The sequence below is a fragment of the Penicillium concentricum genome (genome assembly GCF_028827145.1).
Source record: "Penicillium concentricum strain IBT 3081 chromosome Unknown utg000001l_segment0_segment0, whole genome shotgun sequence".
NCBI classification, from domain to species: Eukaryota; Fungi; Ascomycota; class Eurotiomycetes; order Eurotiales; family Aspergillaceae; genus Penicillium; species Penicillium concentricum.
Genome location: NW_026622754.1, coordinates 4,930,174 through 4,944,684, shown reverse-complemented (window position 1 = coordinate 4,944,684; position 14,511 = coordinate 4,930,174). Strand labels below are relative to the sequence as shown.

At 48.7% G+C, this 14,511-nt stretch overlaps 5 protein-coding genes across 5 annotated transcripts; 3 read left to right on the top strand and 2 right to left on the bottom strand.

Moving 5' to 3' along the window:
• Positions 1-814: 814 nt before the first annotated feature.
• Positions 815-2,598, top strand: N7517_001886 (sugar porter family MFS transporter; the record flags this gene model as incomplete). Its single annotated transcript, XM_056719616.1, has 6 exons — positions 815-1,649; positions 1,704-1,744; positions 1,803-2,071; positions 2,124-2,206; positions 2,259-2,344; positions 2,401-2,598. The coding sequence occupies 6 exons, from the start codon at positions 815-817 to the stop codon at positions 2,596-2,598; spliced, it is 1,512 nt and encodes a 503-aa protein (XP_056583751.1).
• A 2,633-nt stretch (positions 2,599-5,231) lies between these two features.
• Positions 5,232-5,729, top strand: N7517_001885 (uncharacterized protein; the record flags this gene model as incomplete). The annotated part of the gene is made up of 1 exon (XM_056719615.1): positions 5,232-5,729. The coding sequence occupies one exon, from the start codon at positions 5,232-5,234 to the stop codon at positions 5,727-5,729; it is 498 nt and encodes a 165-aa protein (XP_056583750.1).
• Positions 5,730-5,794: 65 nt separating this feature from the next.
• N7517_001884 (ATP-binding mismatch repair protein PMS1) lies at positions 5,795-8,986 on the bottom strand (the record flags this gene model as incomplete). The annotated part of the gene is made up of 4 exons (XM_056719614.1): positions 5,795-8,586; positions 8,646-8,732; positions 8,796-8,892; positions 8,948-8,986. The coding sequence occupies 4 exons, from the start codon at positions 8,984-8,986 to the stop codon at positions 5,795-5,797; spliced, it is 3,015 nt and encodes a 1,004-aa protein (XP_056583749.1).
• Positions 8,987-9,258: 272 nt separating this feature from the next.
• Positions 9,259-10,868, bottom strand: N7517_001883 (serine incorporator domain-containing protein; the record flags this gene model as incomplete). The annotated part of the gene is made up of 4 exons (XM_056719613.1): positions 9,259-9,975; positions 10,026-10,614; positions 10,671-10,750; positions 10,818-10,868. The coding sequence occupies 4 exons, from the start codon at positions 10,866-10,868 to the stop codon at positions 9,259-9,261; spliced, it is 1,437 nt and encodes a 478-aa protein (XP_056583748.1).
• A 1,145-nt stretch (positions 10,869-12,013) lies between these two features.
• On the top strand, positions 12,014-13,825 carry N7517_001882 (uncharacterized protein; the record flags this gene model as incomplete). The annotated part of the gene is made up of 5 exons (XM_056719612.1): positions 12,014-12,094; positions 12,155-12,226; positions 12,278-12,410; positions 12,461-12,565; positions 12,624-13,825. The coding sequence occupies 5 exons, from the start codon at positions 12,014-12,016 to the stop codon at positions 13,823-13,825; spliced, it is 1,593 nt and encodes a 530-aa protein (XP_056583747.1).
• Positions 13,826-14,511: the final 686 nt, after the last annotated feature.

The following is a 14,511-nucleotide window of genomic DNA, read 5'->3' as shown; positions in this document are numbered from 1 at the left end:
CTAAGCTGATTGCTAATATGCCAACCTGTCGAGCTAGTTTATATATCAAAAAGAATGCTAAGAAATGTTAAAACCGACAACCTGAACTGTCTCCTTGGTCTTTTTAGCTTGACAAGGACTACCGCTAGTGGTAAGACCCACATCTTCGGCAGGGTAGCCCTTTCTTCTACATCTCAATTAGGAAACTGCCCCATCATTGAGTGTCAAATGGCAAAGATTTGCGGCACTGAAGATCAGTAAAAAAAGGCTTAGGCATACCTATCCTTCTGGCTAGCTCTGCTATTTATCCGGCATAAATTAAGTGTAATAAATCTCGGTTTCTTCCAAGCGTATACACCTGATCCACTGAGGCGGCTGGCTACTTGCACTAAATTTACGTACCATTACACTGTGATGTAAGCTGTTCTAAAAGACGCACTGCCAATGGGTTTTCCCAGCAGAGCTGAGCAGAGCTGAAGACCCAGAGGCCGTGTTAACGGCTCCGAATCTCTACAACCCAGGGGCGTTGATGGGGCTTTTCCAAGGGTCAAACCCCCTGTTCAGCCTTCCGGGACGCTTCCAGGGTTTGGCTGCAATCAAATCCAGGGACTCGTCAATGTGGGGAAGTCCCCGCGGGGAACATTGCGCTAGTCCTGTTTCGTGCCACGGGTGAACATTACTAGTGGCCCCCGGGGTGTATTAAACCGAAAAGCCAAGGCTTTTCGGGCAAGAGTAAACCGACATGCTATGGGGTTGAAATGGTTGATACGGAGAAAAAGACCTGGGGCCCCGGATCCCAACTTCTCTCCAGTTTCCCCGTCGATCTAAGCACATTATGGTCCTGCGCGGAAAATACCTTCACTGGGCTGTGACGGCTGCAAGCTGTCAAGCCTTTCTTCTCTTGGGATATGATCAGGGTGTGATGAGCGGCCTGATTGGCGCGAACAATCAATTCGGACAAACATTCAACAATCCCGATAGCACGATGCAGGGTCTCCTTACTTCCATCTACGATATCGGCTGTGCAGTAGGCTGCCTCCTCAGTCTCGTCATTGGTCACAAATACGGTCGACGCAAGATGATTATTGCGGGTGGTTCAATCATGATCATAGGAACAATCATCCTCGGCAGTTCCTATACCGTTCCTCAATTCCTCGTTGGCCGAATTGTCACTGGCCTTGGCAATGGAATCAACAGCAGTACCGTTCCAGCATACCAATCCGAGTTAGCGCGCCCAGAGCAGCGTGGTATGTTGCTCTCTGCCCAAGGCACTGTTACAATTCTCGGTCTCTGCATCGCATACTGGTTGGACTATGGGCTGAGCTTTGTGGACACACCCGTTCAGTGGCGATTCCCAATCAGTTTCCAAGCTTTCTTTGCCATCTGCTTGGTTTTGCAGATGATTCCCCTCCCTGATTCCCCACGCTGGCTCTGTGAACAAGATCGCAGTGACGAGGCTGCGTCGGTCCTGGCACGCCTACAACTGGATCAGCCTGCTGATGAGTCAGATCCTGAGGTTGTTCTTCTACGTCATCAAATTGTATCTTCTATCGAGATCGAGTCTGCTGGCGGACCTTTCAAGTACAAGGAGCTCTGGTCGGGTGGTCCGATGGGAAATCTGCGACGCATGATTTTGGCTGCTGTTATCAATATTCAGCAGCAGTTTACAGGTGAGCAAGACCAGTTCAGGTGCTATAGGGGATTGACATATTGACTCGTCTCAGGCTCTAACATGATCAACTACTACGCCCCCGTTGTCTACCAGGTACGCTCTTATTTCTATCTCCAGTTAAACAAGTCAACTAAAAGCAACTCCAAAACAGAATGCTATGAATCTCTCTCGCAACCTATCCTTGGTTCTCGGCGGCTGCACCTCTCTCGCATACCTTGTTGGCTCTGTTATCCCCCTGTGGAGTATGGATAAATTCGGCCGACGAGTGTCACTCATGGTCTCCGCCGCTGGTCTCTGTTTCTGTTTCGTGATGACTGCTATTCTATTATCGATTGGCACCGAGTCATGTGCATATGCAGCTACTGTGTTTGTGTTTATCTTCCAATTGTTCCTTGGCATTGGTTATCTGCCAGTCCCCTGGTTGGTTTTCCTTATCTTGGCTGTGTTGTGTGCCGCTGCTAACAATGAACAGGTTCTATCCTTCTGAAATCTCGACTACTCGTATCCGAGCTAGAGCTCAAGCTTTTGGTGGCTTCGTCAATTGGATTTGTGTTTGTAAGTTGACTGGTCCCCATAGGGAAGTATGTGATTTCGCTAACCCTCGCAGTCATTGTCGTCCAAATTACACCAACGGCAATTGATAATATTGGATGGAAAACATTTATTATCTTTGCCTGCTTCTGTTTTGCCTGGGTATGACCCCGGTCCCGAACGTTATTTTTGAGTTTTATAATACTGACTCAACCAAGATTCCAATGGTCTTCTTCTTCTTCCCCGAGACCAAGGGCTTGGAACTGGAGGATGTTGATCACCTCTTCTCGAGAGGTGGAATCACTGGAGGTGTTTGGGAAACAAGAGGTTATCCCGTCCACCCTGGGCACCACCGAACTTTGAACAACGAGAGCAGTGAAAAGCCAATGGGTGAGACTGCACACATCGAGGTATAAGACTGCAGTTTTATAAACTACGTCCTCGGGGTTCTTTCTGTCTCCGCTTTATGTCTACATGTTCTTAGAATTTATTAGAATTTAGATTTAGATTTAGATTTCACACAAGTGCCTCTTCTCTTTATTCTTCGTAGTAACCACTGGGACTTCTGTATTGGCTCCTAAGATACCGCTCAGATCTTCCTCATACTTGGAACAATATATACTTCAACTGTTATATCAACCTGATAAGAGTGTCTGTGTATTTACAGGTTACTCATTTATATAGAAGCATAATAAAGGAAGAAGTTATAGAACCAGAAGGTATTGTGGCTCAGATGCCATACTTGCAAGAGCAAAGGTCTCTTGAATTCAAAGCTAGATACTAATAAAACTACGGCCAATCTTGTTTGATTGGGATGAAATGTTTCCAGGCACATCAATGATCAAGAGCATAGCAGGCGAATAATCCACAGTATATTCAGCCCACTCCGATCAGAGATGTAATGGATATTTTGTTATGTGGCCCTGCTATGTGTACTGATCCAAAAGTATGTTCTCTGCGGATCATGTACCCATGCAAGAGAACAGTAGTTCTCTGATTGACCTGAAAGCCCACAGCCCACGTAAAAGGCCCCCGAAGGCCAAACAAGTAAACCATAAGGTTTAGAGCTCCAACTTGTTTCTTCGCTTTTTTCGGAGAAAAAGCGGGGTTGCATGGCCAATGCCAAAGGCATCACACAGTGACTGTGTAATTCCCAAAACTCCGCTGAATGCACTGATCAGAAACAACCTCAAGTTAGCAACGAAAACGAACAGACTGGTCGGAGAGACTCACCTGGAATTTAGCCGGACCCGCCGAGACTGGGGTTGTGCAAACCCTGTCTGACTTTAGGTCTTCCCACGAAGGTTCTGATGAAGACCACAGGTTAGGAATGATGAAAACTACAGGTGGGGACAAACGTACCTGGACTTGCGTCCTGGATGCCGCGACAAACGAAATGGCAACTCGTATTGCTACGTGTATCCATTTGATCGGGCTTTCCCCCCTTCGTAGATTGATGGGCCTTGGATCCCATCTGCCTCCCCAAGATTTACAGCACAACGTACCTCCGAAGAGAGAGCCGACTTAGTCCGGGCGTTGGTGACAAAGTTTCTAAGGGAAGAGGAATATGGTTAGAAATGATAAAAACGTGCCACTGGCTGGAGAACTTACCCCGACATCACTAAGACTGACAGGACAGAGTCCATGCTCAGTGCAGGTACGCTTTGCCGCCATCCAACGAAGGTTCTGAGAGGTGAAAAGTCAGTGATGGGAGAAAATATTGTGACTGGCAGGAGAACATACAACCATATCGTCGAGGCTTACGGGGGCCCCGATCTCGGTTTTCCAACGAAGGATCTAATCAGAAAGTATAAGTCAGACATGTCATAAGCTTGAGGGTTAAATAAAGATCATGTACCCAGTCTGTTCGATATTTAGGGGACTCCGCAGAGTCCCCGGCACGTCTACTAAGGCTGACGATTGTCAGAAGAGTTCAAGGACATATAATATTTGAGAGTGCTCACCTGTACCACTCCAGTCAGGGAAGCCGTGCCAGATCAGATCCGGGAAGCTTGTGATAGAGGTGGTTGACGGGAGGAAATTTGAGAACCCTCTGGGGGGGCCCTTTTATATGGGGGACCTGAGGTGATAGCTCAAGCGAGGAAGGTGCGACTCCTGAGACGCGTTTCCACGTGGATTTGAGAACAAAGAAACGACATGCTACTATTCCCAATTGGGAACAATGGGGATTCTACTAAGCCTAATTCGGATAGGGTACAAGGTGACTTCCCAGGGTACCTGAGCTGACCATTCAGATCACAGAGCTCGATGATAGGAATGACAGAAATACAAATCTCTCTCTCGAGCTATTGTAATCACTAGTGCACACAACATCTTGGCCCGAGCTATTCTATCCCCTTCGGGATAATAATCGAACAGGACGTTGAAGGGGCGCTAGGTATGGACGGGGTTGGTATTACATAGGGTACAGAATTATACCGTCCAACCCATCTGTTTGATCCAATAGATATTGGGTATCTAGAAACTTTTCTCCTGGTTCCATCCCCAGCGAAACGCACAAGTCTCGGGACACGATCCAACGGATGAACTCGTGGCCAAGGAGAGGTGAAACGGATTTCTACCTATCAATATCAATAGGGGACATTCAGTGATTAGCAATTTATATCCATCCCATTGATTCGTTCCATTAACTAGTGACTTTGTATCATCTAGGATTGATTCCTCATTTCTCTGGCCAGTCTTCGGAGCCTCTTGAACCATCTAGGCCTGCAGAGGTAATCTTACACATATATAACAAAAGTAGCCCACCATGTTTTTGTGCATCGCGAGGTCCTCTCTAGTTCCATATTGGCTCAAGACAATAAATATGGTATATTTCTGATGTCTATTTTCCCGAAATACCCTAACCAGAAGGTGGACGTTACATGTGCGGTCAGACACAATCAAGCGTCCATCGCGGGGAACGGATATGACATGTGCCGGGTGGGGTCGATCTTTTTACAATATCAGTAACCAGTCCACAAATACAAAGAGACCTATACCTAGCTTATCTGCATCTCTCCAAAGATAAATTGGAAAGTCCAGAATCATGGACAACCCCCCGCAACTGAACCCAAATCCAGACGAAAACACAACAGATGACCAACGACAAAAAGAAGCGCTAGCAGCCTTTACTGCAACACTCCACTCAGTGGGAACAAACCTCGAAGCGCCGCTCCGCGATCGCGCAGCAAACATACAATCCAACGCGGCGGCGCTGGAAAGACAAGAAGCTGAGCTAGCGGAGAATACGCAGCGACTGGCGCGGCAAAATCAGCAGTGGGTTGGACTCGCAGATGAGACGCGCGAGGGATTAAAGGAGATCGGGGATGTGCAGAATTGGGCGGAGATGATTGAACGTGATTTGCTGGCTTTGGAGGATATGATGGATAATGTTGAGAAGGGTGGGGAGCATGGGAGTGAGGATGGTAGTGATACGGAACTGAATGGGGGTGTTGAGAATGGAAATGCAAATGGGCATGTTGAGATCGATGCTAACGGGAAGAAAGTGGATCAGCCGCCGAAAGGGTGGTTGCGATGGTGGTGATGTTTCATGTCTTTCATTTAATTTGTTGTTATACATCTATATCACGCACAGGGTATCGTTATGGACTATTCTTCGTCTTCATCTCCTTCCAAGTATTGTTTCCAAGGGTCGAGTCCTTCGGTTTCCTCAAATTCGGTCCATTCATCCCACTGGCCCAGACTCATCAAGTGCCGCATGGTGGGCCGACCATGGGGGCAATTCCAAGGTTTGTCGATAGTACCCATGTTCTGAACGACTCGTTCCATCTGGCGGTTCGTCAAGGTCTTTCCGATCATGATACTTGAGCGACAAGCGCGCATAGCAAACATTTTGCGCACTTTGCTTGGCCGTGGTACTGATAGTCCATCTGACGATGAAACTGACTCTGACAGCAACACGATCAGTTCCTCCAGATCTCGTACGCCGAATACTACCTCCTTGCTCAGCGGTAACGAGACCAGTTGACATCGACGGCCGATAGGCTCATCACCGCTTTCGTCGACAGTCACGAGGAAACCGTTTTTCTCAAGCGCGGCGCGATTCTCAAGGACAACCTCTTCTTCAACAGCAGTCAGATCAAGACGTTGCGGACGGACGAGTCGCTGGTTTTGCACCACAGTTTCAGCTTGCAGGCGCTCGAAGTTGAATTTCTCATCGGAGGCATGTTGGTCGATGATGAAGAGCTCATCGTGGTCTTCTCCTGGACGGACTGCGATGATGAAGCCCAAGTTGAACTGGCCGATGATGCGCATTTGAGCGAAGTCGTTCTTGCTTACAGTCAAGGAAAGTTTGTCCTCGGCGGTTTTCTCGCCAAGATCAGTGGCTTCCTCTGTCGTTTTCTTGGTGCCTGCTTGCAGGGTCTTCTGCAATGTTATGAGTTGAGACTGGAGACGTGAAATAGACCCGTCTACCGTGCCAACAAGCTGTATAGTCGCATCGCGATGCGCAGCGCCCTTGTTCATCTTCTTTGCACGGTTTGCACTATGTTCTTGGGCAAGCACAGCAGTCTCCTCGGCTTCATGAATGAGCCGTTGTACTTTAGCTTCTTCCTGTGCCTTCTTCTCGGCTTCGTCGAGATTGTCATCTGTAGCAGTGTATTTGTCTTTTGCCTCTTTGTTTTCGATTTCTGATTTGGCTGCACCTTGTTCTGGAACATAGTCGCCATCCTCAGGCGGAGGAGAGCCCTCAGCTTCGGGCTCTTGATCCGTGCCTTGTGTCTCCTCGATCTCACTTGAAAGGTTATTTTCATCTTCTTCAATCTGGTCATCTTCACTAGCAGAGGCCTCTTCGTCTTCTTCGTCTTCTTCGTCATCCAGCTGCGACCCAGGCGCAGCAAACGCTTTCATGTGTTCACCAAAGATATTAGGACGTGATGGTGTGTGTATCCGTCTCTTCCGCCGGGGTGGCTCTTTCATTAGAGGTGGATCTTCTGAAAATCGTTTTCGTGGAGGACCACTACCGATCATGGAAGTCACAGTTCGGTTGCCAATAGTGATGGTGGCCAGTTCAGCGGGTTCTCGTCGTGGACGCATTCTATGGAAGGCATTTTGGACAATGTTGGGGCTTTCTTCTGGGTCTCCATGAGTGCGAGATGGAGTTTCGTCAGGAGCTGATGGTTGGGATGAGGGTTCGTGGGGGATAGGCGTTGGCTCAGCCTCCTCCTGAGCGGCTTGTTGGACGAAAAGTTCATCGTCAGAGATCTCCGCAGCAGGGGTTTCTAGCTCACCAGGGGCTGGCGTCGACATCGAAGAGAGACTGGTTGCAGCACGGGGAGTTCTCATTGATCGAACTGGCGATGGCGTGGCTTGGGCCCTTCCCATGCTTCCCTGTGAGCTTGTGAAACGCTGAATCGCACTCTGTTGACTCGCCCCCGGAGTCTCCACTGGGCTTTCTTTCGTCCGATCTTGACTTAGACTTCTAACTCCACCGCTTTCGCTGAGTTCCCGAGCAGTGACAAACCCTGGAAGTGATGCCAGTGGTTGCTGTTTTGGCAAAGGCCTGGATTTGACTGATGACTGGGGCACGCTTTGGTCTGCATCCCCAAAGAGTTGCGTAAGAGAAACTTTGAGCGATTCAATCATAGCCCCAGCATCATGAAGCAGAATTTGGCGCTTATCAGGCGAAACGTTGACATCGTAAGCGTTTGTATCCATCTGAAAGTCCGCAAAGATAAACGCTGACTGCGACACATTGAACGACTTGTAAACCTCATTAAACGCCTTCTGAATTTGCGGCAGGCCACAGGGCCGCGAGTTGACGAAGAACATTTGACGATCCGGGGTCTGACGGCCCTCGCCGAATACAGGACGCGAGATATGGCCTCGCACCTGAATTTTACTCAGCTGGTCATCGCCAACCCGTTTGGTAGCTGCGGCTGGCTCAAACTCCAGCTCTAGACCAAGAGATATGAGGGCAGATAATGTCTTTGCACCATACACATTGGCAATATTCTCCTTGGTAGTCTTATTTCCATTTGTAGAAAAGACCACCACATTCCGTGTCTTGCCAACAGTATTCCTCACGCTGAACCGGACTCCAGTGCTAATGCATGCATAGGCATGTAGCAGATTCAGAACCTTACCATATTCCCGCTTGATGTTCTTCTCCAATTCCCGTCGACGCACTGGAAGCCGCTTGAAGATGCCTTCTACCGATGCAGTCGTTCCTTTCTGCCCAGCCACGATCTGTGTTTTCTGGAGTTTCCCAGATTGTTCAAAATCTAGTCGATTCGCGCGGGGAACTTGCTTTTCTTGTGCCGTGACGATGTGGAAGTCGGCTAACGCGCAGAGTGAGGATATCGCCTCGCCCCGGAAACCGAAGGTGTGTAGGCTCGAGAGATCATCGTATGACGACAATTTGGAAGTATAGTGTTTCAATGCTAATAGGAAGAGAGAATCAGCTTTAGCGCAATGTACTAAGAAAGAGGTGATAACTCACCGACGTTCTCATAGTTCTCCGGCGAGATCCCGCTGCCGTTATCTTGGACCTCGATTAAGTCCAGCCCATTATTCTTAAATCGGACCTCTGAAACCCCCGAAATCATCAGAAAATGTGTCACAAATCATATCCGGAAGTTTGTTCACCCACCGATCGTTGTTGCGCCGGCATCCAGACTGTTTTCGACAAGCTCTTTGGCGACGGAGCATAAGTCAACGATGACTTGACCCGATTGGATTTGGTGCACCTAAGTAATGCGCTGGTCAGATTGGAGCATCGCCGGGAAACATCAAAATTCATACAGAGCGGGCCTCGATGGCTTGGATTGTCGCCATCTTCATCCCATGATGTCTGGGGAGGATAAGTTGGCACGCGTCTCACTTAACGCGTGGTTTTGCCAAGACCGCGGTGGGCCAGTTGGATACAGCAGCTCTGTACATTCGATGACGCCCTTCTACTTTACCCAAGGACTTTTTGTTTGCGCTACAACGATGTGGATGTATTCATTTGCGAACTTGGAATTGTGTAACACTGCAATGATGGATATAGACCACAATAGACGAATCAGGAGCAACACTATCGCTCTTAACGCCCAAAATCAACAAATAAAAGACTAATAAACACCGAAGCGATCTGGCAGCATAACAGGCGCAACCAGAGTCCACAGATAGATAGCATAGCAGACCCAGGAGCTGACGATCTTCACCCAGCTGGCCCAGTATGTGCGGCCCACTGGCGCGAAATCTGTCGTGGTATCCACCGTCAGTCCTTGAACTAACAAAGTGGCCACCCATGTCGTAGCGAGGAAGAAGATGATGTGGAAGAGCGTGTAATTATATTGGGTTGAGCCACGCTCGTCGTCCTTCGTGGTGTCATACTCATCTTCGTCATCACTATCATCCAGGGCACTGGCAGGAAGACTGCCGCTCTCGACAGCAGCCCGAAGAGCTTCAGCACGCATCTCCCGACGGGCGTTTGGTTGTTGGGTCACCAGACCGTGCTCGTTATCATCCGTGCCCAACTGGATGTAGCTGTGACCGCCCTTCGATCCCAAGGCAATTCCTTGAGTGGCAGCGCGTGTGGTGGTGTATGCGATGGTCAGCATAGTGGCAATGGCCCCAAGGACGGTAGTGGCAGTCCTGATTCCGCGGGAACGGACTAGAGGGTTGCAGTTATTGTCATCCGGTTCCATCGAAACGGCAGACATAGTGAGGTAGGTGCAGTAGACAGTGACCATTGCAGCTTGGGCTAGTCCTGCGCGAGAGTTCGATTCTTGCACTGCTGGTTGAACAGAAACCAAAGAGATGATCAAAAACACGATCAGGTTAATCTGTGACGAGTCAGTTAGGCACCAAGATTCGTGGTGTGAGGGATACATACGGTGATGGCAGCCTGGTTCATAGAGCAACCGCTGTTCGCGAAGAAGATGTACATCAGGATAGTCATGACGAAAGATGCCAAGTACATGCCGAGGGTGGAACCAATAAGCAGACCCCGCCAGACCCGAGAATCGCTGTCTTCGATCTTCTGCAGGCATAGCTCCGCCCACGAGTGCGCAAGATCTACCAGAAGAATCAAACCCAAAAGAAGGAAGAGCATGGCGCAGAAAAAGGCGATATAGTTTCCATAGACGAAGAAGAAGGGTTCGGGGATAAAGAACGACATGACGACAAAGGCCACCCAAAGGATGACCTTCGGACCCCAATATCCATTCTGGAGAGCGGCGCGGGTATCTTTCGAGCTTTTAACTCCAAGAAGCAAGAGTGCGAGGATCAAATGGAAGAGACCAAGGGCAAAGTTGATGCGATGGACCGCAACCCAGCCGTGACATTCCTTCCCGTCGCATCGAATCTCCATATAATCCAGTGTCAAATGTTGCAACTTTTTCAGAGCCCATGGTGTGAGCATGATCCAGGATATTATAGAGTTAATAAAAAGGATAAAGGCGTAAGCGATTCTCGTCGCCATACTATTGTCCTTGTGTCAGTCCGAGGTTCTCCGCACTAGGCAACTGATAAATGGTACCTGTTTTGAAACTTTCCACATGCGCTGCAAACTGCAGAGCATGTCGCGGCTCCACAGCATGATGTTGCGACTGTCAAGAGCTGTCGAGAGAATCAATTAGCCAACTGTGCAAGTGTATCGGTGAACTGGAGATAGGCGACAACATACTGTACCAACACTTGGCACAGCCAAGAGCGGAATGGAAAGAAGGGCACCCATGTTGGGAGTGCAGGTATCCGATAGCCCAGTGTCTTGGTTTTGATCTACGATGAAAGTGAACCAAGATCCAGAATCGATGAGAGTGTGGAGAGAGGCAAGTGATCAGATTGAAGATCATCTGAGTCCGCCTCCGTCATGGATGTTACGTAATATATCCAAATCGAAAATCACGTGCCAAGCCTCTTTTGTCCTGCCCATTTGGGGTTAGACTCTCTATCTAACTATCCCCCCTCAACGGTAGTTTGCATAAGGAACTCCAAACGTCTCAAGTCTGTTCGGTATGATATTTGAGTTCCTGGATGGATCACCTGCAAGGAAAATCGATGCCTTATGAAGGACATTAACATTATTCTTGCCCTGAGACAGACAAAAACTTACAATATACTTTTATTGTAGACAAGAATAGTCGGCCGCTTATGCCTAGTCATGTCTTATTGGAGTCTTTCTGGGAGTTTTCGATATCTATATTTCCCCCTCCTTGACAGCTTTCAATATATAACTTTTGATATTGTAGAGGGTATAAGCCAACGAATTTGGATGGGTTGTTTTTATAGTTGGAGTCACCCGTTTTGACCCGTGCGTTTAACCAGGCACCCAGGCCTCAAGGCATGAACATTATGTAGTGGAGATGTGTCTTATCGTGTGGAGAAAGACATTTCGCTGTGGACTCCAACTATGACGAGTTGCGATTCGTGCAATCCCGGGGGATTTGACGCATTTGCATAATCTTTCGTGTGTTATCAATGCAACGTACCTCAGAAATGTAGTACATCTACATTCCATTCCTCTTTTTTTTTTCTTCTCTCTTTCCATTCAAGAAATCAATCTCCATCGTATTCGTACATCAGTTGACGTGGAGCAAACTTTCCTTGGCACTTGCTTGACGGCTGTTCCGACCACGCGGCCCTCGGGGGTGATCCATCTTCAAGTCCTTACCTAAGTGTACGCTCCTAAAAACTCCTAGTTAACTAGGTCTTCCCTCAATTCCTTCTGTATAACTCCATTCGCTCTTTTCTCCCTTTTTCTTCATTTCGGGTCCGATGTTCCTCCTAGTATCGGCCCTCTCATCTGTCTAGGGCCTAATCAACAATTCCAACTAAAACACTTGTATCACACAAGATATCAACAACACACAGAACGACATAATGTCCGGCTCTCTCCACCAAACTGCCCGAATTATTTCCGTCATTGCGGGGACGCTGGTCGCCCTCTCGTGCGGAACCAATGTACGTGATATCTCCGATCTTATCCCCATTCAGGCCCGTTAAGGCTAACTCCCCTGTCAGTATGCATACTCCGCGTGGGCGCCGCAATTCGCGCAACGAATGAAGCTCTCGTCGACCGAGAGCAACTTTATTGTGAGTTGTCCAGGTATCAGGTGCCAAGAAACGGGTCTTAACAAGCTATAGGGCGTCGCGGGGAACCTGGGGATGTATGCTATGGGGATTCCAATGGGATTATTGACAGATGCCCGCGGTCCCCGGCTTGTCTCGCTGATCGGCTCCGTTTGCCTGGGCCTGGGTTACTTCCCAATCTATATGGGTATGTTTTGACATCACCTTTTTGCAATCGAGCAGCTCTAATGTTTGTAGCATATGATAATGGACAAGGATCGATGCCGGTAGTCTTCCTATGCTTGTTCGCTTTCCTTACTGGTATGGGTGGCTGCTCTGCCTTTGGCGGCGCCATCAAAACAGGTATGTTATACCAATGACTCCCGAGGTCTGCTTGATGGTGTTAACACAATGATTCCAGCGGCATCCAACTTTCCTGAACACCGTGGCACGGCAACCGCTTTCCCAATGGCCGCCTTTGGACTGAGCGCGCTATTCTGGTCTAATCTGTCGACTCTCATTTTCAAGGATGATACCGGCCGCTTTCTTTTGCTTCTCGCCCTCGGAACCTCGATTCTGTCCTTTGCTGCAATTCCATTCCTTCGAATCCTCGCCAGCGAGCCGTACTCGTCTATCCCACACAACGCACGCGATTCTAGAAGACACAACTCCAGCGACCTTCTACCTGTCCCAGAGGACTCCGATCTAAATGGCTCTACCGCTTATGATCACGAACAATACCCTGCGCATGCGCGGTCGCACTCGGTTGCTTCGAACTCCCAAGGCAGAGCATTCGCCACTGATGACGAGACTTCCACCTTGGTATCCAAGAACGACCGGTCGCGTCCCTCTTTCGATACACTTGACGATGACTTCCTAGATGAAGTGGCCATTGAGGCGCACCAAATCGACATCAGAGGTCTCGCCATGCTCCGCAAAGTCGAGTTCTGGCAACTATTCTTGACCATGGCACTCTTGTCCGGTATCGGCTTGATGACCATCAACAACATTGGCAACAGTGTGAAGGCCCTGTGGCTATACTACGACGACAGCGCAACAGACCTGTTCATCCAACACCGCCAGGTCATGCACGTCTCCATTCTTTCCTTTGGCAATTTCCTCGGCCGTCTATTCAGCGGCATCGGCTCTGACCTGCTGGTCAAGAAACTCGGCATGTCCCGCATCTGGTGTTTGTTCTTATCAGCGGTAGTCTTCACCCTGACCCAGCTCGCCGGCACCACCATTTCCAACCCGAACAGCCTCATCGTTGTCTCCGGCTTCACTGGAATCGCATACGGTTTCCTGTTTGGCGTCTTCCCTTCCCTAACTGCACACACTTTCGGCATCGGCGGCCTGTCCCAGAATTGGGGCGTCATGACTCTAGCCCCAGTGTTCAGTGGTAACGTTTTCAACTTGTTATACGGTAATATCTACGACGGACACTCTGTTGTGGGCCATGACGGCGACCGCGAGTGCCCTGATGGACTGGGCTGCTACCGCTCAGCCTATTTCATGACTTTCGTTTCTGGCTTGTTTGGTGTTGCTGTTTGTTTGTGGACCATTATCCGCGAAAGGAACATCAATAACATCATGAGCAAGAAGCTGGACCACCGACTCGCTTGAGTTTGATGGTTTTTTCCATCGATTTGGATCATCTAGGTGCCAGTAACCTGCATGGCAAGTAGGGGCTGATGAATTGCCTGCTTGCTTGCAGATTTGCCTAGATCTTTTTGCGATTTGTTATGACTTCTCATAGAGTACATTTCACGATGGATGGCAAGGATGTTATTTGGCTGGTGTCCTCATTTGGTATACCCATACACTGTTTTCTCTATAGACTTGATACTTTGCGTTTGTCTTTCGTTGGATTATCCTACCATTCCATGGGCCATAGCTTGGTCAATTTCATTACTGTACATTGGAGATTCGGTATTATTCGGCTTATTCAACACCGGTTATTAGCCCCGGTCTCGGCCTAAGTAGTGGATGTGGTTCAGTCTTCCTTTCCACATCCACGCTGTAGTCGAACGAGCTCTTGAGATTGGTACGCGAAGATTTTGCATGACACTTTCATTTCCTCCTAACATACATGTAGATATCACACAGAAAGCAAGAAAGTTCGTTTAAATCAAAACAGACAACCCGGCCCGTAGACCCGTCAAGCTGGGCTAAACAATCAAAAACAGTTGCATTGCCCTATCGAAGCAGCAAACAGGAATAATAATGATTGCAAACACCAACTAGCACATTGAGAGAAACATCCCAGGAAAAACACCCAAACGACAAGACACTTCCCAGTTAGATCACCA